This window comes from Sphaerodactylus townsendi, linkage group LG02 (genome assembly GCF_021028975.2).
Source record: "Sphaerodactylus townsendi isolate TG3544 linkage group LG02, MPM_Stown_v2.3, whole genome shotgun sequence".
In the NCBI taxonomy this organism is placed as follows: Eukaryota; Metazoa; Chordata; class Lepidosauria; order Squamata; family Sphaerodactylidae; genus Sphaerodactylus; species Sphaerodactylus townsendi.
Genome location: NC_059426.1, coordinates 142,688,715 through 142,714,103, shown reverse-complemented (window position 1 = coordinate 142,714,103; position 25,389 = coordinate 142,688,715). Strand labels below are relative to the sequence as shown.

Sequence of the window (25,389 nt, the reverse complement as noted above, 5' to 3'; positions counted from 1 at the left end):
AACCTCCACAGTTCAGGCAGCAGAACTGGAAATCAAACCCGGTTCCTCCAGATTAGATACACGAGCTCTTAACCTCCTACGCCACTGCTGCTCCTAACTAAAGATAGTTTGATTAGTAGCCCACCTTCTCTCGAGAGTTAATGGCAGGTAAGAGAAAATGCACACAAGTCAAGTGAAAGGAGCCACCTTTCTAGTATTCCAACAACCTAAAAACCTGTTCTTGAGATCGTGTGAACCAGCAAGAAGGGAGCCATGGCTTTGTGCTGGTGTCCCACTCTAACCTGATCTGTTGTGACACTGTACTAACTAATTAAGGTGACAGAGCACATCTGCACCATTAAAAGTTATTTTGGTCAGAGCCCAGAAGCTACAGAGGGCTAGCCAAGTCCTCAAGCTTTGTAGCATCTCTAAACCTCTGAACCCAACAGGATCAGACATTCTGGAAACAAACCCGTTCTGCTCACTAGGCACACACTGAGATGGCCGCATGAGACCGCACTGGATAAGCCTCATAATGAGTTGTCCCGCTTCACAAGATATTTTTTGTAGACATAGCCTAATCTGTGTGCCAGTGCAATAACACCAATCGTGCCTGACTTCAAGGTATCCTCGTGCCTGACTTCAAGGTATCCCTGTCCAAAAGACTGGGGGTCTCAGGACACATTTTGAAACCAAGCCTGAAACCATAAATGTGATGGCCAGGAAACCTGGGCAGGAAAGAAGAGCGTAACCCTTCAGAAACAGCAGCAGACATGGCAGAGTATCCTTCTGATCTCTTCATCCTCTTATTTCCTCAAAATACCACTGCACTCAGCTGTTTAAAAGAGGATTCCTCAATATACTTGTGCCCACAAACTCCTAATTTTGTCTTCAAGTCCTCATCCTCCCTCAGTCATGAAACTGCAATGCAGTATCTCTGTGTTACATTAAAACAGGTTCCCCAAGGTACTTGTCGTAAGCAACCAAGGCAGTAAAAACCTGGAAGGAACCAAATTCAAAAGACCAAAATGGTTCAAAACTAAGAACCTCTTTAATCTGATTCAACAAATACAAAAAAATGGATGACACTTGTCAGAAGCATTAGAAGGCTCCTGTATTGGGAGAGACAGACTGTTTAGTCTAGGGAAGAGAGAAACTAAAGGAAGTAATGATGGAAAGCCGCAAAATAAAAAATGGACACAGAAAGATGTCAAGCCTCCAACTTAATGATTTCTATAAAAATAGAAAGACAACAAGTTTACTAACTATGTAAGGATTTCAACTGCTCTCTTAGGAGACATTTATTGCAATACACTGATATAAAAGCTGAGCAAGACACAATGCCAGATTGTTCCACATTTTAAACATTAACAGTTGGGCTTTCTTTGTTGTAGGGTACAGAAGTTGTACAAGAAGGATGCTGTGTGCCAAGAAATAAACAAATTACCCATCTGGAATTAAAAAGGCTCTTTCACAAAGATATCAGCTAGTCCATTAGAATTTTTTAAAAAATCTTTCCCTAACTCATTAAATACCAGCTACACTCTGCTGTCAGATGAGGGCTGAATCACATGCTACTTTTTCAACATTGAGGTTAGGTTAATTGCCACAAGCTAATCAGGTTCCTCATAGCATCCAGCAGGACATCTTCTTTGTCCCTAAAATGTAAATTTGGAAGTTGATGCATTAAGTGTGTTCTCATTGTGTACTCATGGCAAAGGAACATGGCCTGTCAGGAAACAACATTAACAACGTGCCATAAAGGCCTAATAGACAGGATGGCCTACGGCTTTGATCCATTATGTTGATTCCTATGTCTTGGTTTGCTCTAAAATTTTGCCATAATTTAATTTCTCAAATCATATTACAGGTGCCATGTCCTTCAGAATAAGGCAGGAAGGCTTGCTGCTACTGCTAGTTGGTTGTTGCGGCTTTCCGGGATGAGTGGCCGTGGTCTGATAGATCTTGTTCCTAATGTTTTGTCTGCATCTGTGGCTGGCATCTTCAGAGGTGTATCACAGAGAGAAGTCTGTTACACACTGTGTGCATAACAGGACACAGTGTGTAACAGACTTCCCTCTGTGATACACCTCTGAAGATGCCAGCCACAGATGCAGGCGAAACATTGGGAACAAGATCCACCAGACCATGGCCACACAGCCTGGAAAACCCACCACAACCACTTGCTGCTAGTGTTTCCAATCTAAATTTTTCAACAGTGAGCTCCTTTTTGAGGATGAAAACTTACTTGGAAATCCTCTGGGATGCTACCTTTCTGATCACAGCCTGCCTGTGGTTGGCTGGAGGTTTGGGGACCAAGTTTGAAGATGCACTCTGGGATGGCATAACCTTGGACAGGCTGGGTGACCTCTGGTTACTAGAAATGGCACTTGACGTTCTGCAGGCACCAGAAACGGAGGACAGGCCTACCGGGCTGATGCTGGGTGGCAGAAAGTTGGCAAACATCGCCTGACAAAAGAAAAAGAAAAAGTAAAATTAATAGAACAATCTGTGCAATGAGAATGTTTAATCAGACCTTCTCTGTTCCAGACATTCACCCTGAGATTGTTCATTTCATACAGTTCCTATTGCACCATGCATTACAGTACGAGGAAATGCTTGAACTTAAAAGTATTATTCCTCTCCTCATTGCTGAATCATAAGAATTCTGAAGAGTGTAAGACTGTTGGTTGGTTTTGTCTCTATGCCTTCCTTAACTGCACGCAGACAACGAGTTCTATCACCCAGTGGGAAGAGTCAACACTGCCTCTTCTAACAGCACGACTACCAGAGGCTGAAGAAAGGTCAGGACTGTTTTTCTTGGGGATAGCAAACATCTAAAAGGCTTTTGTTTTTATGTTGTGCTGTAATGCTGGCTGATCTTCACTCTAGCCAAGATATAAAGGCAGGGAACCGACATTGACCCATAGCTTCTGGATGCAGCTTCAAAGAAAAATTATCCCACTGTGAACCCCCTCAGTATATGCTGGGAAGGCAGCAGAAGCTACTGTGCAAACAAGACTGCCACTTGAGAGGTCAGAGAGTGTCACCACACAGAGAAAGGAGGCAAAGCTGGGAAAAGATTTTGACATATATAGAGTCACCCCTCCTTCCAAGAAAGAAAAAGGAAGCCTTCATCTGTCATGGATCAGGTGGGGTGGGGGAAGGAACACAAGGAAAATTCAGACATAAAACATCCAGATGTGAACACGACTAACAGCCTGCTGAATAGCGCTCAAAAATGCCAATGCTCTATATTGGCTTTTGAGAGAAGTCCTATAGGGAATCAGAATATGCTATCACAGTTTTTTAAAACGGGAAACATTCAGAGTTCTACTTGGTGGCTGAGCTAATTCACACACTGGATTTACCGCAGCGAGTTAAGTCTTCACACAACAAAAGCATTGGATCTCCTGCTAATAAATTAGCACATCACAGTACAGCACAAGTTTCATACAGGGTTTGGGGTTCTTTGCACTTGTTGCAACTTCTCCAGCCCCACAAAATGTGGAACAATTACTCTGATCAAGTCGTAGTTCTCTCTTTTAACAGTGTTAACTTCTAAGGGAGAGGGAGTCAAGAGGATTTCCTGCAGATGAAAAAAAGCTCTCAACCCAGGGCAAACCTCCCTCTCTCTTTCATTTCCAGCAGCAGCTTCATCTTTGGAAATTATCTGTACTAACAACAACAAAACTACTACTGATAGAAAGTGATATATGGGTGAGGGTGGTCTCCTGCAAGAATGAGAAGCAACATACATTTGAATGGGAGCTTTTTGGGAGTCTGTGCTCTGAGGTATGGCAAGTGGACTCATTTAAACCTGCAATGTGTCATCCAGACAGAAAGAGATTCCTCTCCACACTCCTACTTCTTGACTATAGAACGAGCCTTCTCTCTTTTCATAAGAATTAGCGTACCCTCAGAGGGTCTCTCCCTGCAGGCCTCACCTCTGGAATTCCAGAAAAGTGGCAATACTGTGCAGTAGCTTTTGCTCGCATTTTATACAATGGCAGTGCTACTACTTGCTCACATGCTGCCTATGAACAACAAACAAATCCAAACCATAATAAGCTGCAAAGAGAATGGGAACGAACAGCTCATGCACAGAGCTTCAAGGCACCTTTTAACATAATGAAATGCCAGAGATATTTCCATAAAAGCAACAGCCATTTGAGCTGCTGGAAAAAAAGATGAATCTCTCACCAGAACACTTCCTACTTAATATTTGAACAGGAACACCACCCTTTGTTTATTCACAAGCCAAAAAGCATGCCCGGGCTTCAACTTCTCTGCTGCAAAAAAAAAAAGAAAAGAAAAGAAGAAAAAAAAAACCTCTGTATCCCAAAAAATTTTGCCAGGGCAAGTCACTATTACTTTGGGCAACTAAAATATACAGAGGGGATTAAAACTACCTGGTAATATTACTGACTCTGTGGGATAGTCAGACAAACAAACATTTTGCCACTGTGAACAGAATCAAATGGAGAATGTAGGCTACAGAGCTTTGTGTACCATTGAGCAAAAGGCCAGTGATATTATATGCCTCTCAGGAAAAGGTGCTGACTATCCTGGGAACAGGTGGGCATGATGGCCTAGGGGAGTTAGGGCGTTTCCCCACTCTCCACGATCCCCCCTATGCCACGCGCTGCTCTCATGGCGCGCACCCGGGTGCCCCCATGACCCCGCGCTCTGCGCGGGGTCATCAAAAGGCGCCTACAAGAGTGCCAGGGATGCTGCGCGCTGAGGGGACGCGACAGCGGCAGCGTCGGGGCGGCTGCACTGTCGCCGCCCCTGTCGTGGAGAGTGCCAGGGGACCCCATGCTTCTTGAGGAGAGTAGTGCGGGGCTTAAGGTAAGTGGGGAAAGGCCCTTAAACTCCCCTTGATTGGCCAACTTTGCAGCTTAAAATAATCTTGGATAAAGAGCTGTAACTAGAGGATTGGGTGGCATTTAAGGTCACTGTACCTTTATGGATGGATGGATGGATGGATGGATGGATGGATGGATGGATGGATGGATGGATGGATGGATGGATGGATGGATGGATGGATGGATGGATGGATGGATGGATGGATGGATGGATGGATGGATGGATGGATGGATGGATGGATGATGATGGATGGATGGATGGATGGATGGATGGATGGATGGATGGATGGATGGATGGATGGATGGATGGATGGATGGATGGATGGATGGATGGATGGATGGATGGATGGATGGATGGATGGATGGATGGATGGATGGATGGATGGATGGAGATATAATATGCTTATAGTCTAAGACAGTGGTTCTCAACCTTCCGAATGCGGCAACCCTTTAATAGTTCCTCATGTTGTGGTGACCCCCAACCCTAACATTTATCCATTTTACAGATGGAGAACACTGATGCAGAGAGTCTTCGGCGACCCCTGTGAAAGGGTTGTTCAACCCCCAAAGGGGTCCCGACCCACAGGTTGAGAACCACTGGTCTAAGATATGTATTTTAAAAAGCCCTTTAGTTGGTTTGCCAACTATATTCTCTCTCCTGAACAACAAAATATTATTAATAGCATTAGGAGCAATATTTAATAAGATTGCTGTTCCCCACACCCATGAGCCTCCTACAGTACAATCATTAGCAGAGTTACGCCCTTCTAAGTCCAGTGCTTTCAAACTCTGCTTATAGTTGCAGTGCTAGGTTTCTAATGCTATTTGGCGGCCACAAGGGAAATGGTATTTTTAGTGGTGGCCCCTATGACAGTGAAATCCATCGCTGAAATACTTGCTAGGCAGTCTCTATTTCAGAGCTGAACACATGAAGCTACCTTATATCGAATCAGTCCACTGGTCTAGCAAGGTCAGTTTTGTCTACCTCTGGCCCTTTCTGCACAGCAAATTCTGAACAGGTTACAGCTGGGATTAATGAACTCGGCATAGCCCCAGGACTTTCGTATGGCTGGCTATCCCGTGGACAGCCAGCACAGCAGCTGGGGTGCGTGTTTTTGCATGGAGATGCTTTTTTTGGGTAACTTTTCTGAAACCTCCCTCCCTTGATGCAGCTACATAGGGATGCACACAGGCTCCCCCAGACGCTTGCTGGAGCCAGTAATGCCTGCATGGCTCCGCAGATGGGAGCCGGGAGGGGAAGAATCAAAAAACGCAGCCACATAACGTACTAAAAATGCAGCCACATAACATAAAAATGTTCGCTCAGCCCCGGCTGCAAGGTGAGTTAAAACAAAAGAATTGCAAATAGTGCAATTATTGTAAAACCCGCCGGGGGGGGGGGGGGGGCGCAGAGAGAATCCGTGTTAGGATCAAGATCCATGTGAAGTTCCCCTCAAACCTGGGTTTTTTACTGGTGTTATCCTGGTTTAATTTATGGAAAGGGCCTCTGATGGGCAGCCGTTCTCCAGAGTCTCAGGCAGAGGTGTTTCATAATCATCTACCACTTGCTCCTTTGAACTGGAGATGCCACAAATGAAACTTGGACCCTTCTGCCCATGGAGCAGAGTGCTCTACCGCTGAGTCTATGGTCCCTCAACAAAAGATCTGTGTTTTTTTCTGGAAGGCCTCTGACTCTTTCATTTTATTTTGTACTTAAAGATTTATTTCAGCATAGCTTCTGCAAAGGAAACACTTTGCTAACCTTTCAGAATTCCCACAAGAGAGATCTTGGGAAGAGATAGTGGAAAGCTCATTAAAAAATGTCAGATCACTTTATTGCAGTAACTAAAAGGGCAAATTTAATGTTAGGAATAGTTAGGGAAAGGATGGGAAATGAACAGCAAGCATAATAATTCCACTGTCAAAACACATGGCCTACAACTTCATATAGAATTATGTGCAAGCATAGAAAGGGGATAACATTTTAAAAAATTACTACCATTAATTAACAAAAGATGCATTGATGGCCATTAGCTGACACAGATTTTAAAGAAAGAATAAATTCATGGATCATCAATCTGTCATCTGTGATATTAGTCAAGACAGCTCAGTAGAATCTCCATGTTCAAACTAGGTTCAAACTTGTGATTATTAGACAGAGGAAACAGGGGAGCTGCCCTTGTGCTATGTCTGGCTTGTTGATCTTCCAGAGGTATCAGCTGGCCAACACTAAAGTCAAAGGGCTGGGCTGGAAGGACATTTGATCCGATCTACCTTGTGCTGAAACAGACCGCTGGCCCATCAAGGTGAGCGCTGTCAATGCAGGCTAGCAGTGGATCTCCAGAGCCTCCGACAGAGATCTTTCACATCACCTCCTACTTGGTCCATTTAACTAGAGATGATGGGGGCTAAAACTGGAACCTCCTATATCCAAAGCAGAGAGGTTCTTCCACTGAGCCACAGCCCCTCCCTGAAGATGGTTTTTGTAGTCCTACTTCAATATTGGCACCAGCTCATTCTCTTGTAATGCGCCCGTGAAACTGTATTTCAGAGTCCTGTTTGCAATTGATACTCAAATTCTAGGTCTCCTGGCCTTGTTAAAGACACAGTAATCTTTTCACATTGTTCTCGGTTGTGGTCTGGACAACCATAAATAATTCCTCTTGGCCATTGTCAGGAGTTGCTGTGTTGCTCCCTGGGCTACTCCTCCAGCGAGATGGAGATTGAGTTTTAGTGCAACAGTCTGTATTCGCAGGCTAACAGGGGCTGCAGCAGTTCAGCCACCCGCTCAAGGTTTCCAACATTCAATTTCTGAATTCTACAAAATTATCCCAGTAGTTCCTGTGATTTGTACAGGTCCACATCTGTCTATGTACACATCTACTTTTGTACAAACAAACAAACAGAGGGATACTGAGGGAAAGCTGGGGATAGAAACCAATACTGTAAAAAAGAACTGCAACTGAGGAATGCTAATGTATAAACATCCTAGACACCTGAAGAGTCAGAAACAAATTCAGAGGGTATAGTACAAGAAAATCTACAAAAGGCTTGTTACTGTTCAAGAGGAAAAGTCTTTTAAAAACTGATTGATAATACACACCAAATTCCCTACCCAGCTTCACCTGATAGCCACTTCTGAGGGTGCTGTGTGGTCTCCCCAACTTTGGAAATTTAAGATGAAATTTCTTCCTCGGTTACTACATGGAGCAGCACTGGTCTGGAAATCTCCACACTTCAGAAATGGTCTTAATAAATTTGGCTGGGTTTTTTTTGTGTGTTTGTGTGTCAGCTCCTCCTTCATCAGCTCTGGCTATGGTTTAAGTTTGACCCATCAGTGTTCCCAGTTATGGCTCTAGCCTGTAAAGCAGCTGTTAATTACTGGTTAAAAATGATAGGGTGTGAATTCTCAGATTTTTAGTGTGGTCAAATGGACAGATAACATCTAACTTATGGCAAAGTTTGTAATTGCCAAATTCCAGTTCTCTGAAGAATATCTGAAGTAATTTGGCTTTTTGCAATTCATTTTGTAAAAAAACAAGGATTATTTGTCATGTGCGTTCTAAAAGTTAGCCTTTCCCACACAAGTTGTTTACAATGTGATTTGCTGCCAAATACTACATTTTTTCTTTGAATTTCAAATGTTTTTTCCTCCATTTGGTTCAGGAAATGTTTTACCTTCATTTTTCCTGCACTGTTTTCCCAAGAACTTTTACTGCACTGTTTCCCCCTCCCCCAATCTGTTTCTGAGCCAGCTTCCCATGAGCATGTGATCATACTGAAATGGTCTTTATTTCTCTGCCCCATCAAACACCTGGCCTTTATCCATGCCTTCATATAGTCACCCAACCTTCACCCATTTTCTCCTCTTCTTTCATTTTCAAAAGGATTTTAAAACAATAATATTTGTCATGTTAAAAAAGTGATGTAACATCAGAGTACAGACACAAAGCCAGGTCAATTGCATCGGCTTTGCCAATTCTATCTTGAATTAGTGATGTAACATCAAGGTGAAGATATACTGTGTCTGCAATTAGAAGCCAGTAAAACTGGCAAGGGAAGTTGCTTTTGCTGAAGGAAATTGACAAAGGACTGCCACAGTGTTACTGAAGCTCTAATTTTTTGCGGGGGGGGGGGGGTGAGCTACATGTTTCTGTTACTTCAGGTAATGGCGCCTGCTTCAGTAGTTTTTTTTTGGGGGGGGGGGGGATAGCTTCCATTTTGTGCAAAGACCTCACCCTTATCCATGCCCTGTTCAGTTGCCCAACCATTTTCTCCTTTCTCTACTCCTTTTTCAAAATAATTTTTTAAAAAATCTCTTTATCATATCGAACTATCAATGCAATGTTGAGGCAGAGATACAAACGAGCATGGTTGATTGGAATAGTTTTGTCAATTTCACATAGAACTTGCAATCTTAACCTTGAGGCAGAGATACAAACTAGCATGATTGATTGGATCAGCTTTATCAGTTTCATATCAAACTACTGATGTAATAGGGCAGAGAGTGATTTTGAGGCTGGGGCAATTGAAAAGAGTACTAGAAATAATTTCTGTATGTAACTGGGGACTCCTGCAGCAATAATTGTGCATTACTGCAGAACCAAACTTTTTGGTTCACTGTGTGTGTGGTGGTGGGGGCTAAGTGTTTCTGTTCCTTCAGATAATAGCATCTGCTCCAGGAGTTGTTTTGGCTTCCATTTTGGGATGGTAGTTCTCAATAGTAGAAATGGAAGCTGAGACATTTTTAAATTGCCACTTCAAAATATAACTGCGAAGTAACACCAGAGCACCTGCACAAAAGAAAAAAGGTGGTCGTGGGGAGGTTCTTCTGCATCACAGATGAAATCTCTCTACAATTTTCAGCAGTAGTGTGTGGAATAAATACAATTTAACAGACAAGGCAAAAAAGGACAAAAGAAAAGGAGGTGTGCAGAATGGTTTCACAGGAAACATTTCCAAGAGACAAGGCTTGACTACTGGAAAAATCTGTGATAAGCTGTCAATAACAGCTCTTTAAGGCACCTTGAGAACAATTGCTTGGTATAAGTAATTTTCTTTCCTGCCCTTGATTCTCCCAGCTGATTTTACTGATCTAACGGACTTTGATCTTAGAATGGCTTTCCTAAGGCACATTTGGACATTTTGCCGTTAGCCATAGGAAGGTGGATATAGTGGAATTCCTAAAAATGTAAGAGTTTGTTTTGTAATTATAGCCAGATTAAGAATCTGGCTCATGTGATATTCCAGTGCCCTAGATGTGTTCTAAAACGTGAGAGATTCCTTGGGTCCATTTAATCTCAATTTCATAGAAGATCAGCTTAAAGTAATATCACCGTTAGCAGACAAATAAATTACTTTTAGAATGGGAAGGTTTATCATATTGGTTATGAGGGGAAATAATCAACCCAAAACATCTCTGCTTAGTTCATTAATTGTACCATTCTGAATCATTCAGTATTTCACACATAAAACCTGGTATTCAGTATTTGTAATTAGTCAATACCAGACTGATAAATGTTTGTGTTAATTGTGTCATGTTATTGGCTGGATTTTTAAATTATATTATGTTATGTAGACTTTATTTAAGATTTAGGCATTTATGTATTTTATTCTATTTTACTGTGTGGGAAATCATTTGCTATGGCTTTTAACCAAATGAAATATAACATTTGATGAGATTCCCTTTCTGAGAATACGGCCCAGGACACGATGAACATCAACAACCCACACTTATATTTGGAATATCAGAACTCTTGTCAAAGAATTACAATGACACGTATCTAACACTTACATCCTATGCACCATACAAAACTCAAACGGCAAAAAAAAAATTGTGAGTCAACGATTTACAGGGGAGAGAATCAAGGAGGCAAAGAAACAACAGTGAAAAGGGGTGTTATAGGGTTTCCGGGTTGTATGGCCAAGCTCCAGTAGCCAGCCACAGATGAAGGCAAAACGTCAGGAGAAAATGCTACTGGAACACGGCCATACAACCCAGAAAACCCACAACACTCTAGTGATTCTGGCCGTGAAAGCCTTCAACAAAACATTGTGAAGCAGAGAGAGAGAGAGAGGCAGAAACTGAAAAGGAAGAAGTGAACCAGACATTACTGAACTATGAGCCACAGAAGCAAGCTCCCATTCCTTCTTCTCAGCTGTTACACTAAAAATACATTAAATACATTCCTGGCATGATTTTTCCATGTGGATGACTAAAGTCATTTCCAAAATAAGTTATGGCACAGCAAGTAGGGAGGCAGAAGGACCCTGAATATGGCAGATGGGAAACTTCACAGGAATGATCAGCAAGAGAGGCAGAGGGTTGACAGTGTGGTTATGGAAAGCACTAAATATTGTTAAAGAAACCCACACCAAGAGCTCATTCTGTTGATGGAGGGGGGAGCAGTCGCCGCCCCTGCGGCTCTACAGCACTGTTTGGAGGCGGTCGCTGGTTGGTTGTGACAGAGCAGGTTAAAACTGAATCCTTCGAAGACGGAGATCCTCTGGCTTGGCCGTGAGGGAGGGGGAGGGACTTTCCAGCCGCTGGTGTGGGAGGGGGTCACATTGGCACCGACCCCCTCCGTCCGCAGCCTGGGGGTCCACCTGGATTTGTCTCTCTCAATGGAGACCCAGGTGGCCCATACAACCCGGGCTGCCTTTTTCCACCTCCGTCAGAGCCAGTGACTGGCCCCTTCCTCTCCAAGAGCAGATCCTAGCCTCGGTGATCCCATGCAGCGGTCATCTCCAGACTTGACTTATTCGTAACTTTCTAGCTCTCTCTGGGGCCTTCCCTTGCATTTGATCGGGCCCGATTAAAACTGGTTCACCATGCAGCAGAGCGTCTGCTTACAGGCAGCACCTTTCAGGAACATATTCAGCCTGTGCTCGCGGCAGCTGCATTGGCTTCCAGTAGGGGATTCGGATCATCTTCAAGGTGTTGAGTGTTGACCTTTAAAAGGCCATTCCACGGCCTGGGGCCATCATTATCTTCAAAGACCGCATCACCCCATACGTCCCTAAAGGCCTCTCCCACGATCGGCCGGAGGCCAGATTTACTCGTGGTCCCTGGCCCCTCGGCGATGCGGCTGGCACTCCACGGCGGGCCAGGACCTTTACAGCCCTGGCCCCGGCCTGGTGGAACACTCTTCCTCTAGCTGTCCGGGCCCTGAGGGACCTTGGGGAGTTCCGCGGGGCCTGTAAGACGGAGTTGTTCCGCCCGAGGCCTTTGGGAGAGATCCAGCATGTAGTGCCCGCCTTTGGCCCTTAACATCTGGGCCACAAACTCCATCACGGAGACCTTCCCCGCCATGCCTCCCCTTCATGGAGTAAGGGGAGGGAGGGATTTTATACTATTGGAACGCTGGATGCCACCTACATCTTGAATTTTAACCTAAATTTAAATCTGGGCTTCTATTTGTAAACGCATTGGGAGATTTTATCGCTGCTTTTAAATGCCATTTAATTATACTGTTTTAAATGCTGTACACAGCCCAGAGCCCCTCAGGGATGGGGCGGTATAAAAATCCAATAAATAAATGAATGAATGAATGAATGAATGAATGAATGAATGAATGAATGAATGAATGAATGAATGAATGAATGAATGAATGAATGAATAAGCAAGTGCAAGAGGAGAAGAGAAACTCCAAGCATATACGCAGCCCCTACTAGAAGGTATTAAGGAATAATATTCAACAACAGTAGCAGCAATTAAGAAAGCCAGATGGATACATTATTTCTCACAATTTCAATGTCAACCACGCTTTCTAGGTTCAAATTCACCCTAAACAGAAATGGAACAAGAAATGGGGCCTTTTCTGTGGGGCACAGTTTTGTTTCGTTTTGCTATTAGAATATGATTTGAAAAGTCAATAGTTGTGACGATTCCAGTATGGAAGTGAGCACAAACAGGCAAGTTGAGGGGCTATTAATATTATCCTGAGCTGAGGTTCATAAAAAAGGGCTAATATGATAGACCTTTCTTTGTGGACAGTGGAGCAAAATGCAAGAGGAAAAAAAAGCAGAAGAATGAACTTTGGAAGGGAACAGGATTCGCTAATATTTTTAGTAGTATGTTTCACTAGAAAAACTAATGTAATTAACAACTAGTGTTTCCAGAAACACCAATACATTTCATGAGCCATTAAGGGACATAGCTCGAGCTATTTAAATACCCCAAAGCCCATAAACATAATGCTGAACAACAACAATGACAAAGGTCAGCATATTTGCCTTAATTCTGTACTGCAACATGAAGTAATAAAAAGAGTCAAGATCTCCACGTGACTGAAAGTGTCTCTGCCCAGAGACCCAATGGCTGCATTCAAACACCATATGGAGCTGTGACTAAGGAAAAATATAAATCCGGCGTGTTGCCAAGCTTGCATATAAACTTCACTTGTCCCTTCTCCCTTCCTTCTTGTCCCAAAATCATGGTTAAAACACCAGCCTTGGTAACCTATAATGAACAAATGCACCCAATGCTGGTTAACTGCAGTTAGCATCCCCCTTCTCCATATTAATCAGAATTCTAAACCTGGATTAAACCCTAGTTAGTGGAAGGAAAAATAAATCCAGCAAAAACTGAATGCCTACCAACGTGACCAAAACTGGAACTAACATTTAACTGTGATTGTGAGTGAGAGAAAGACAGAGGAAGGTCGCCAACGTTTCTTTTAATGCTCTATGTTAGTGTGCAAAATCGGTGCTAATGTTATTGTTTTTAATTCTGCATTTTTTTTTGCCACTGAATTTAATCCGTAGCGTACACAGCGAGAGCCTTTGCATTGAGCAACCCTCTCTTCATTAATGGAAACTTCAGTACTGCCTGAGCCTGCGGCATGGTAAGGCAAGGATCTCTGTGTAACAACAATGCTGAATGGCTTGGCTCAGAGGGGGATGGGGGGAGGGAGTGCGGGGGATGCAAGGGAAGGTTTAACAAAGAATCACTTTAACAGAAACTCCTGAGTAATGGCTTTGCTCTAAGCCAAGAACAACATCATCTCAATGTCGGCAATTAGAAGAGGGCTCAGTCAGGCAGCTCGTCCCCCAGCAACCCCCCTCACACAAGCACAACTTTCCTCACAGGGCTACCCTGATCTCAGTGTGCCTATCGCAGCACAACCTTTGGCATGAAAATTAAAAATGTGTCTGCTATTTCTGCCCGGCCAGGAGAGAAGGAAAGGCAGCGTGCCGTGCAGAAAGGGCCTGCATAAACAAGGAGGGGAAGCTGAGCTACAAGTGACCTTTCCTATAAGTTTCCTTTCCAGAATGAGATAGAGGGAACCAGGCCATAAGTTATTCTTATGCTTCCATTTGCATCTGACGCTAAATGTCACATTTTACTATTTTAGAATTCAGGCCTTAGGGATTTTTTTAAAAAAAGAAGTAACAAACATGCAAAATCAAAAGAAACAGTTCCAGATATAGGATGAAATAAGCCTGCTAATCAAAGCAAAACTGGTAAAAAATAGTTCAGAGGAGAGCGTTCATTCTTTTGGGGGACAAACACACAAGCTTTTGAACTAACAAAAGCCAGCCAAACCATCGTGACGTGCTTCTGAACCAGGTTGACTGCAAAGGCAACTTTTTGGGATTGCCATTCTCAATGACAACTGTCTTTAAAAAGGGAAAGCAGGAAAAGCAATCTCATCACTATGGCCTGTGAGATTTAGTTTCACTAAATAAACTTATTACTGAGGTTAGAGGTATGCAGGGCTATAATTATGACACAATCACAAAAAAATCCTGGTGGATTTCCCTCCCCCTGTACCTTATTAACCTCTTCTGAGAGACTTTTTTTCACTAACAACCCATCTATAAGGGTCTAGAAATGAAAGTGCTTTTCTGATCAGAATGCATGGACTTCCGTTCTGCCCTCTTCCCTACTGGGGTCCTTGAGAGTTTGTTTGCCTTCTCCTGCAAACTGGCTTGCTCTGGCTCAATCTCCTTAATGTCTTTAGTTCCCCAGTATTTTGCATTACGAAAACAACCACATTTTTGCAAGTCTGTGTGATTTGTGTAATCGAACAGCTTTTGTTGCTGTTTTTAGAGTCAGGGGGCTGTTGTTTTAAAGAGCATTTGGCTCTATATTTAGTGCGGGTCTCCGGTCTGTGTAAGGAATCCAACAATAATGCTTCTCTTACAGCAACCACATTCATCTGAATCACCTGATGCCGGGCTCGGCTCTGGTCCAAAAGCTGTCGAGACTGGAGCTTCTGCTGTTGTAGCTGTTGCAGGGCAAAATGGAGCTGATAGCTACCAGCAGTTGGCTGGAGCTTAGGATGCAGCGGTTGGCTTCCCATAAACCTGCTGTTCTCTGCATCCCCTTCCCAGGCAAGGCTGTCTGTCTCCAGAGTCCTGCAATGAGAAAGGTCAACTGCTAGGATAAGGAGCCTGCACAGAAAGCGTCAACATGCCCTCAAGACTCCCCCTGCTGCTGCTGCTGCTGCTCAAGAGGTTCTATAAACTCTGGCCTGCAAAGGGCGTTATGTGTCCACCAGCAGCAGGGTGAAAGTGTTTTAAATTTCAGTCCTCCACTTAGTTTGGAATAGACAACAACACAATGAATAGTCAACATTTATCTTTGCTGCTCTCCCTCTCCTAATTCTTGAAAACACGCACATCAAATGCAACACAGACAGCTATCAAGCAGTTTTGTGAAACATGGTGCTACGTACACACTTCTGACCCAGTGCAAAATCTCCAATATTCTGTCCGCTGGCTTGTCTCACCAGAACAGCTCAGCAACTGTACCTCAGTCCTAATATGCAGTGGCTACACAATGAACAAATGCTTCAGATTCAAGGGACAGCCTGATCTCTTGCCAGGTACTTCTTTTCCCTGCAAGTGTAACTCTATTACTGTGCAACTCTATCACAGTTCCACTTCATGTAGAGCAGGGAGTATCCTGGATTTAGGGACAACAAGCTTCCCACAATGGAGTTCTGTTTTGTGTGTGTGTGTATGTGTGTATATATGCGTGTGTATGTATATAGTACAATACATACAAACATATACATATACATTAATTACTAATTCTTTACCAATAAACTTATTGAAAAAAATCAAAGCATTACAAAACAATTACTAATCCAAAAACTACAGTGGAATCTCGTTTTTTGTTGGTAATCCGTCCGAAAAGAATTGATGGAAACCAAAACCGATGAAAACCGAAGGCAATGAAAACCGAGGTTCCACTGTATTATATTACAACTTATAAAAGATACCATCACATGATTCACATTAAGTTATTCCATTAAGAATCCAACTGATAGATATCTTAAGCATCTTGTCAAGCTGCTGTCATTGCTGTTAATGCCAAAGCAGCTTTGGCCTTCGTGTAGAGCTTGTTTAGTATCATTACACCACATTTACAAGGAATGATTCAGAGAACTTTTAAGACACTGTCTTCAATCAGGTCTGTGCCCTAAAACAGTACCACGAAAGATGGGGAGAAGGCATTGCATTGCTTCCAACATTTTAAAGAGATTTTAAAATAAATTTTCACAATCTTTGAAAGGGACAAATGCCATTTCATCAGAATTGTTCCAGCATTCTCTTTTAATACCAGTCTGACAAAGAAGATAGACCCTTTATAAAATGTATACTGTCTTAACTCTTGACTGATATTGTATCCCAAATCACAATTCCACTTCAAAATGACGCTTTTTTTGCAGTTTACATTTAAAATTAAGCCCAACTTTCTCTTTAAACTGGAAGGCATGTGAAAAAAATGCCTCAGCCTCTGAAAATGTAGTGAAAAAAACAGACGTAAAAATACTCACAAAACTGCAGGGAAATGATATAGGAGGAGGTGGAAAATTTGCTTCACTCTTTCATTTTTGCACTGCTTCGGTGGGGAAGCATTTATTACACAATATGAGCATGTTTTGGGAAAGCTCCATGTCAGTTTTTTCCAAGAGGTGAAGGACTGGGAAGGGGAAGGGGAAGATCAAGGGCCAAAACTACACTATAGTGCTTAAAACAGTACATAGAACTGTGAACAGTACATAGAACTGTAGGGGGGACCCGGGAAATTACAGGCCAGTCAGTTTGACATCTGTTCCTGGTAAATTAGTAGAATCTGTCATTAAAGATAAAATTATAAAACATGTAGAAAAGCAAGACCTGCTGAGAAAGAGTCAGCATGGCTTTTGCAGAGGCAAATCCTGTCTTACAAACTTACTAGAGTTCTTTGAGGATGTAAACAGGCATGTGGATAAGGGGGAACCAGTGGACATTGTCTACTTGGATTTCCAAAAGGCTTTTGACAAAGTTCCTCACCAGAGACTATTGAGAAAACTCAGCAATGAAGGAATAAGAGGGGAAGTCCTCCTATGGATTAAAAACTGGTTGAGAAACAGGAAGCAAAGAGTGGGTGTAAATGGGAAATTCTCACAATGGAGAGATGTAGGGAGTGGTGTCCCCCAAGGATCCGTATTGGGACCAGTGCTCTTTAACCTATTCATAAATGACCTGGAAGTAGGGGTGGAGTATGGCTGATGGTGGCCAAGTTTGCAGATGATACCAAATTATGTAGGGTGGTGAGAACCACAAAGGATTGCGAAGAGCTCCAAAGCGGACCTTGATAAATTAGGTGAGTGGGCTAAGAAATGGCAAATGCAGTTCAATGTAGCAAAATGCAAAGTGATGCACATAGGGGCAACCAAAATCCAAACTTCACATACATGCTACAGGGGTCCAGTGCTATCCAGTCACAGAACCAGGGAAAGGGATTTGGGCGTCTTAGTTGATAGTTCCATGGGAATGTCAACTCAATGTATGGCAGCTGTGAAAAAAGGCAGAACCTCTATGCTGGGGATAATTAGGAAAGGAATTGAGAATAAAACTGCAAAGATTGTCATGCCCATATATAAAGCTGTGGTGCTTGACGCGCGCTTGGAGTACTGTGTTCAGTTCTGGTGGCCACATCTCAAAAAAGGATATTGAAGAGATAGAAAAAGAAGTGCAGAGAGAAGAGTGACGAGGATGATTGAGGGACTGCAGCACCTTCCTTATGAGGGAAAAGGCTGCAGCGTTTGGGACTCTTTAGTTTGGAGAGGAGGCGTCTGAGGGGGGATATGAGTTGAAGTCTATAAAATTATGCATGGGGTAGAAAATGTTGACAGAGAATTTTTCTCTCTTTCTCCACAATACTAGAACCAGGGGGGGCATTCATTGAAAATGCTGGGGGGAAGAATTAGAACTAATAGTGAAACACTTCTTCCACATGGCGATGTGATTGGTGTTGTTTGGAATATGCTGCCACAGGAGGTGGTGATGGCCACTAACCTGGATAGCTTTAAAAAGGGGCTTGGACAGATTTATGGAGGAGAAGTCGATTTATGGCTACCAATCTTGATCCTCTTTGATCTGAGGATTGCCAAATGCCTTAACAGTCCAGGTTAACTCAGGAGCAGCAATACAGAAGGCCATTGCTTTCACATCCTACATGTGAACTCCCAAAGGCACCTGGTGGGCCACTGCGAGTAGCAGAGAGCTGGACTAGATGGACTCTGGTCTGATCCAGCTGGCTTGTTCTTATGTTCTTATGTTCTTATGTTCTTATGAAGCAATATGCAGTAACTCCTAGCCCAGAGCAGGAAAATGACTCACTTTTGAAAGGGAGATGCGCACAGCAAGGGACCAAAGTAGCAGCAAGTAGGCTTGAGTGGGCTCAAGTTTTAGATATGTCTCAAAACAAGATTTAATTAGTTTCTCACAAGAGAACTCACTGCAAAGACCCCAGTTACTCAACATTCCTAGACCTCTGAAATTCATACCTTATTCCATAAAATAATTGCATATGCTTGCTACGCTGACCAATAATGAGTCAAAACCCAGCCAGCTCACTACTGTCCACTCTGACTAGTAGTAGATCTCTGGGGTTCCAGGCAACAAAAGGTCTCTCAACACTCTCTCGCCAAGATCCTTTAAACTAGAGATGCTGGGATTGAATCTAGGACCTTCTACATGCAAACCATGTTCTCCACACCACTGAGGCAAGGTCCCCAAAAAAACTCTGTCAAGAGCACTGGCATGCCTACACTTAATTATCCAAACCACTCTGATAATGAGACTGTGCTGTGTACTCAGCTGGAAGGCAAATAAGTCACACAAGTATAGTCATGCCAATACGGAAGGTAAGGAAACATGGGAAGCAAATATATGCATGCAAGTGATAGGGACAAGTCTCCTAAAAAGCGACAAGTTGAGTAATCTAATTGACTGGGTATTATAATTCACACGAGAGAGAAAACTCTTTAGCTAACCGAAGGCCTTTAGAAAAGAGGAAGGCCTTGCCTTTCAGAGTGGGAGCACAATGGGATATATACCAGCAGAAGCTTGAGCATTTGCTTAGAAGTCTGAGTTCCCGGGCCTTGTTGCAGGAGCACGCTCTTCTAGGCCCACCACACTTGCTTTGCCAGCAACAGGTGATAGACTGACAAGGCCTGGAATGTGGAGTCACTTAAAACTCATCACATGACTCAACCGTTCCTGGAACTTGCTGTAATTAAAACACATCAGGTCCCCCAGTGCTAAGGCTGCTCTCCCAATAAGTTCTCATCTGCAGATGCCTTTTGAGCAGAATCCTTTGCACTGTAGCCGGCAGACATACATGCACAGGTGCATTACTACTTCTCAAAAACATGGTAGCAAGTCACTCATGACTAACCATGAACCACGGAGAGGCAAGTCACAAATAGGTGCTATATCAATGGGCCCTCCATCCTCTGAACCTCCAAATGTTAGTTGCACATAATTTGAACAGAGGCTTTACAATATTGCTGCAGAGTACATTTGGTTGCAATGACGCTGCCCACTTAGGCATCCACGTTCAGGAGGAAAACCGAGGGCTGGGTGTAACATGGCTGACAGCTGGGGATCTGATCCTTCGCAGTACCAACAGTGAACACAGGTTATCTCCAGCCTCAGTTTATTTACTATTGATTTACTTCATTTACATCCCACTTTGCTTTCCAATGGAGACCCAAAGCGATTTACCTTTCTCTCCTCTTCTCCACTTTATCCTCACTACAAGCATGTGAGGTAACTTAAGCTGAGAGTCTGTCCAATGTATCCCCACAAGCTTCTATGGCAAAGCAGGGATTTGAACTTGCGTCTTCCTGATCCTTGCCCGATACTCTAACTACTATACCATGCTGGTTCTAGCTATATATACAGAATCTGTGAAGTTTCTCTTGGCCTGGATTTGCATACTACCCACCAGAATTCTCTTTACTGAAGTCTGATAACCTAAACTGCTGTAAATTCTCTTACTTAGAACCAGAGCTCCAAGGCAGTTGCCTGCCTGGCCCAATCTGGCTATACTTGGCCATTGCCTTTCATCCCTACCCTGCTGCAAGCAAAACTGGGTCTATTCCTTAAGTCAGTTCTACTGTACTTTGTATACCTTATTAGCCAGCCCTTACTTCTGAGACCACATAACCTCAAAGCTCCCTTACCGACTGAGACGACAACTTGCTTTTCTGGTGAGCAGCTTATAATAAAGAAACCACAGTTTACAAAGCATCTTCTAGAACAGGGGTCTGCAACCTGCGGCTTTCCAGATGTTCATGGATTACAATTCCCATCAGTCCCTGCCAAAATGGCCAATTGGGATTTGTAGTCCATGAACATCTGGAGAGCCACAGGTTGCAGACCCCTGTTCTAGAACTACCTATTATTTGGAAAAGGATAACATTTATGGTAATCTTCTTTTCTGTGGCTTCTGACACTTACACTTCTTTCTATGCTATGGCAGAGACATCTACTGCTCATTCTCTGAAGTCTGAGATCAGTTCAACCTTTCCATCAGACTCTGTGGGTACAACCTACTGCTCCAACTAGCCCGACGTTTGAGCTCACTGCATCAACACCCTTAGACTCCCACTGAACAATATTCCTGTACTCAAATACATCCAGCCTACAAAATTAAGAGTGAAATTTCTAAGTTTTGCAGGAATGAGACAGTTGCAGCAAGAAGAAGAAGAAGAAGAAGAAGAGTTTGGATTAATATCCCCCCTTTCTCTCCTGCAGGAGACTCAAAGGGGTTTACAATCTCCTTGCCCTTCCCCCCTCACAACAAACACCCTGTGAGGTAGGTGGGGCTGAGAGAGCTCCGTGAAGCTGTGACTAGCCCAAGGTCACCCAGCTATGGAAGTGTACAGGCTAATCTGAATTCCCCAGATAAGCCTCCACAACTCAGGGGGCAGAGCTGGGAATCAAACCCGGTTCCTCCAGATTAGATACATGAGCTCTTAATCTCCTACACCACTGCTGCAAGAGGTGGGGTTGGACGTAGAGAAGAAGAGGAAAATAAAAAACAGACAGGAAGCAGCAGGAAAGTTCATTCCTTGCCACAGTGTGCAAGGCAAGAATCAACAATGATTTCACTGCTTCACGGTTTCTGGTTCCTCCTGGCTTTGTGAAAGCCGGGAGGCATCAGGTAGCCTAAAACTGCAAAGCAGACATTTGTTTAGTGGAATGAGCCACAACCTGTCAATTATTTGCATTAGGTACACAGGGATCGTGTGAAATTTAATGTAGCATAATCTACACCTCCTCTATCCCATGCATAATAAGCAATGCAAAGAAAAGTCGCAGCTCAGACACAGGACGTTCCTGGTCTCTCAGAATGTTGCATCACAGGCAATCAGTTAATTTTGCTTGTAAAAACAGGACCAAATCTTCTGGGGCTGGTTCCTGTGATGTCCAAGAAATCTGGCAAATCCAGCTTAGCTACAGAAGTCTGTACATTTCTGCACAGCCTGCATATCATGTGAATCACTAATCCTTCATCTGTGAACATGCTGGAAACAGATACCAAAACCCACAGTAGAACAAATCAGTTGTAGCTTTCCTTGGTAGGTTAGAACTGTGGCACTAACAATTCTCTCTAGAGAAGGGAGCTGTCCAGGGACTGCTCTCTTGAGTGCCACTGTGTACAGATGGCAAAAGGCCACTGAGAGGGTGGGGGCAGGGGAGGGGGGGAGAAAAAAACAGAGGATTCTGTCACTTGCCATTCAATCCCCCTCTGTGCATGGTGGCATGCCAAGGGAAAACTTTTCAAAATAATGACCCAGCTGTTTAGATCAGCGTGGCAAATCTTTAGCAGTACATGTCCCATTGAACACGTGCAGGATCTTCCTTTCTAGCCATTTTCAGTGTACTTTCTTCCAGACAGCAACCTTGATATACTAGTAAGGGGCAAGCATGGGCTATTACAGTAAGCAGTTACAGTTAACTAGGGCTGTGGATGTGCTGCAATACCATGGGAGTACAGAAAAGCTGCAGAACTCCGCTTCCTGGAAGCCTTGGATTCCATTTTTTTTTTAAAAAAGATTAAACAACTTTCCAGTTTTTAAAAAAAGACACATTTGAAAAGCAGGCAGGCCAAGTCAGAGGAACTCTCAGAAGACAACAGAATAAGCTTTCCAGTGTTCAGAGGGTGGGGCTTCAGTGCCCTGAAAAGATCCCCTAGACCAGGGGTAGGGAACCTGCGGCTCTCCAAATGTTCAGGAACTACAATTCCCATCAGCCTCTGTCAGCATGGCCAATTGGCCATGCTGGTAGGGGCTGATGGGAATTGTAGTTCCTGAACATCTGGAGAGCCGCAGGTTCCCTACCCCTGCCCTAGACCCCCTTCCATAACTAACAGGCCAAATAATTATACACATCATCTAACTTGGTGTAATTTCTATTTCTCTCTACTTCTACTTCTAGGAGCAGCAGTGGCGTAGGAGGTTAAGAGCTTGTGTATCTAATCTGGAGGAACCAGGTTTGATTCCCAGCTCTGCCACCTGAGCTGTGGAGGTTTATCTGGGGAATTCAGATTAGCTTGTACACTCCCACAAACGCCAGCTGGGTGACCTTGGGCTAGTCACAGCTTCTCGGAGCTCTCTCAGCCCCACCTACCTCACAGGGTGTTTGTTGTGAGGGGGGAAGGGCAAGGAGATTGTAAGCTCCTTTGAGTCTCCTGCAGGAGAGAAAGGGGGGATATAAATCCAAACTCCTCCTCCTCCTCCTCCTTCTGTAAACGAGTGCCCATATGCAAACATGCATTTAGGTGTAAGTTGTAATTATATTTTTGGATGCATCTGCAAGGCAGATGTTAAATAATAAACTAATGGACGGGGTAACAGCCTTACCTTTACCTGACAGAAAGTATATTAAATGATAACTGTGTGAACAAACTGAAAAAAAATGTATCAATGGAGAAATAAAAGATCTTAAAGAAGTATATAAACCATAAGTGAATAAAAAATGGATGTTTATGTCTTTGCCTTTCCACACAGGCAAACTCAATTTCTCATCACTTGTCATTAAGAACGAAAACAAGGCAAAGCAGATGCATCAAAAGGGTCTGAAGTGTTTTGCTGAAGTGGCATAACATGTTTTTGTTTAAATCTGGGTTTGGGTTGACCCATATTTTAAGCCCACTTACATTTCTTAGGTAAGAAACGAAAAGCACAAAGATTAGACATTTGCAGACCTACTCGCAGTCTTGCCTCAGCAAGCCCTTCCCATTCAATAGCAGCTAACTATATGTGCAGTGCAAAGAAAAAGGGGCTTGGAGATATATCAGCAGTATATTTATTATTATTATTTTGTTTGATATCACAGCTGCCAGTTCTTCAGCTGGTTGCTGGCCTTTCATTACAATCTGAGTGTCACCCAGAGACCCAGGACATTGTAATGTATCAGAGTAGTATTCGTGCTGATCCCAGCAGGGCTGCCTTCTGAATCTGACAGATGTTGATTTTGTCAATTTGAGAGTGTTTCAAGTGCGACCCTAGTGTTTCTGGAATGGCACCCAAGATGCCAATTACCACTGGTATGACCTCAGCTGGTTTGTGCCGCAGTCGATCAATCTCGTTCCTCAAATTGGGGTATTTAGTTGCCTTCTCATGTTCTTTTTCAACGACCCTGCTGTTACCACATATGGTTATGTTGATGATGGTTCCTTTTTTGCCCTCATTCACTGTGATGTCTAGTGTATTTTGTGCCAACATTTTGTCCATTTGGATTGGAAAGTCCCACAAGATCTTGACCTTCTCATTTTCCGTGACTTTTTCTGAACAACGTTCCCACTAGTTTTTAGCTGTCCTAATGTTATAATTCTTGCATAAATTCCAGTGGATCATCTTGGCCACTGAGTTGTGCCTCTGTTTGAACTCAGTCTGGGCAATCTTTTTGCAGCAGCTGAGTACATGATCTACAGTTTCATTGACTTCCTTGCACAATCTGCACTTTGCATCATCTGAGCATTTTTCGATTCTGGGCTTGATCATATTTGTCCTAGTTGCCTGATCTTGAGTGGCTAAAATCAGCAATTAATTTCCCTTTTAAGAGTTCCTTTTTAAGATCACAGTCAGATCTTTTCAACTTGTCCTTGATGTTCTTCTGAAATTGTCGGTGCAATGCTTTGTTGTGCCAGCTTTCACTCCTCGTTTTAATCACACTTTTTCTGTACTCCTGTTTGGTTCTCTGGGCTTTCAGTAAATGCACTTGCGCGTAGGCACTTCAATCAATGCCTGTTCTTGACTTTCATTCACATAATCAGCCAGTGCATGTTTCTCCTCCTCCACTATTTGCTTTACTTGCAGTAACCCTCTGCCACCAGATCTTGGGGGAAGGTATAGTCTATCAGTACCACTACGTGGGTGTAATTGTCCTAAGCTTCAGAGTTTTTCTGTTCAATGCATACAAATCAGCCTGTGTCCAGTTTATGATTCTGGCGGTGTACCTGATGATGGGTATTATTATTTTGTTTTCTCCATGTGGGCACACTAGTGTATATCCCTTAAAGAGGGGGACACAAGGCGTTCAACCAAACTTCTCCTGGATGACTAACAGCTACACCACGATTATCATTACTACTGCTAGCCAAAGACTTATGATGCCTATTACCTAACATGATCAAGACCCACAGGGAAGCCCCAGCTGCTGATGCAGTGCTGCAATGCAGCTTTCTACCAGGGATAGCATGCTGGGCAGCATAGTGCTGGAGATCAAAAAGGGGGGAAGAGGGGAGAGTGTGAGTGTGCTGTTGTTTCAGGGGCAGGCAACATTCAGACAGGCCTCAAGGAAGCTGAGGAACAATGAACGTTTGCTTGTTACATACTGCATAGATGATATAGTTCCCCATACTCTTTAGACACTTCATTTATACTCAGCCTCTCCCCAACTATTTAAAATATCCACTGTATATTATTAATTAGAAAACCTATAACATTAATGGCATCCGTGTGAGGCAAGTGTTGTCTCTTCACATTTAGCTTTGGTTTTCTATTTCATATTTAGCATAGACCAGTCTCACAACAGAGATTGCCCAGCTGGCAGTGAAACCCAAAACAATTGTAGAGAGGCAGGGTGTCAGCTAGGAATGCTGCTGTGCAGGATGGAGAACTGCCAAAATGCATGTTGATAAGGCTAGATGCCGCAGACCAACAAAAAAGTGAAAGGTCTGTGTAAGGAAAACCTAAAGACAATCTCATTAAACTACTTCTGGATTCAACTGGTGGAACCCACACTA

The 25,389-nt window shown here is 43.3% G+C and overlaps 1 protein-coding gene across 5 annotated transcripts in view; it reads right to left on the bottom strand.

The window, feature by feature from the left end:
• The window catches only part of TTLL5 (tubulin tyrosine ligase like 5), a 163,471-nt gene that overhangs the window by 37,828 nt on the left and 100,254 nt on the right, over window positions 1–25,389 (bottom strand). For 4 of the 5 annotated variants that reach the window (XM_048484959.1, XM_048484958.1, XM_048484956.1 and 1 more), the window contains exons 31-32: window positions 15,020–15,209; window positions 2,228–2,448 (exon numbers count right to left, since the gene is read on the bottom strand). In XM_048484959.1, the coding sequence (XP_048340916.1) occupies window positions 2,228–2,448; window positions 15,020–15,209 (411 nt within the window). Of the gene's footprint in view, window positions 1–2,227; window positions 2,449–15,019; window positions 15,210–25,389 lie in introns of those variants that run through there. The other variant, XM_048484960.1, reaches the window with a different exon arrangement.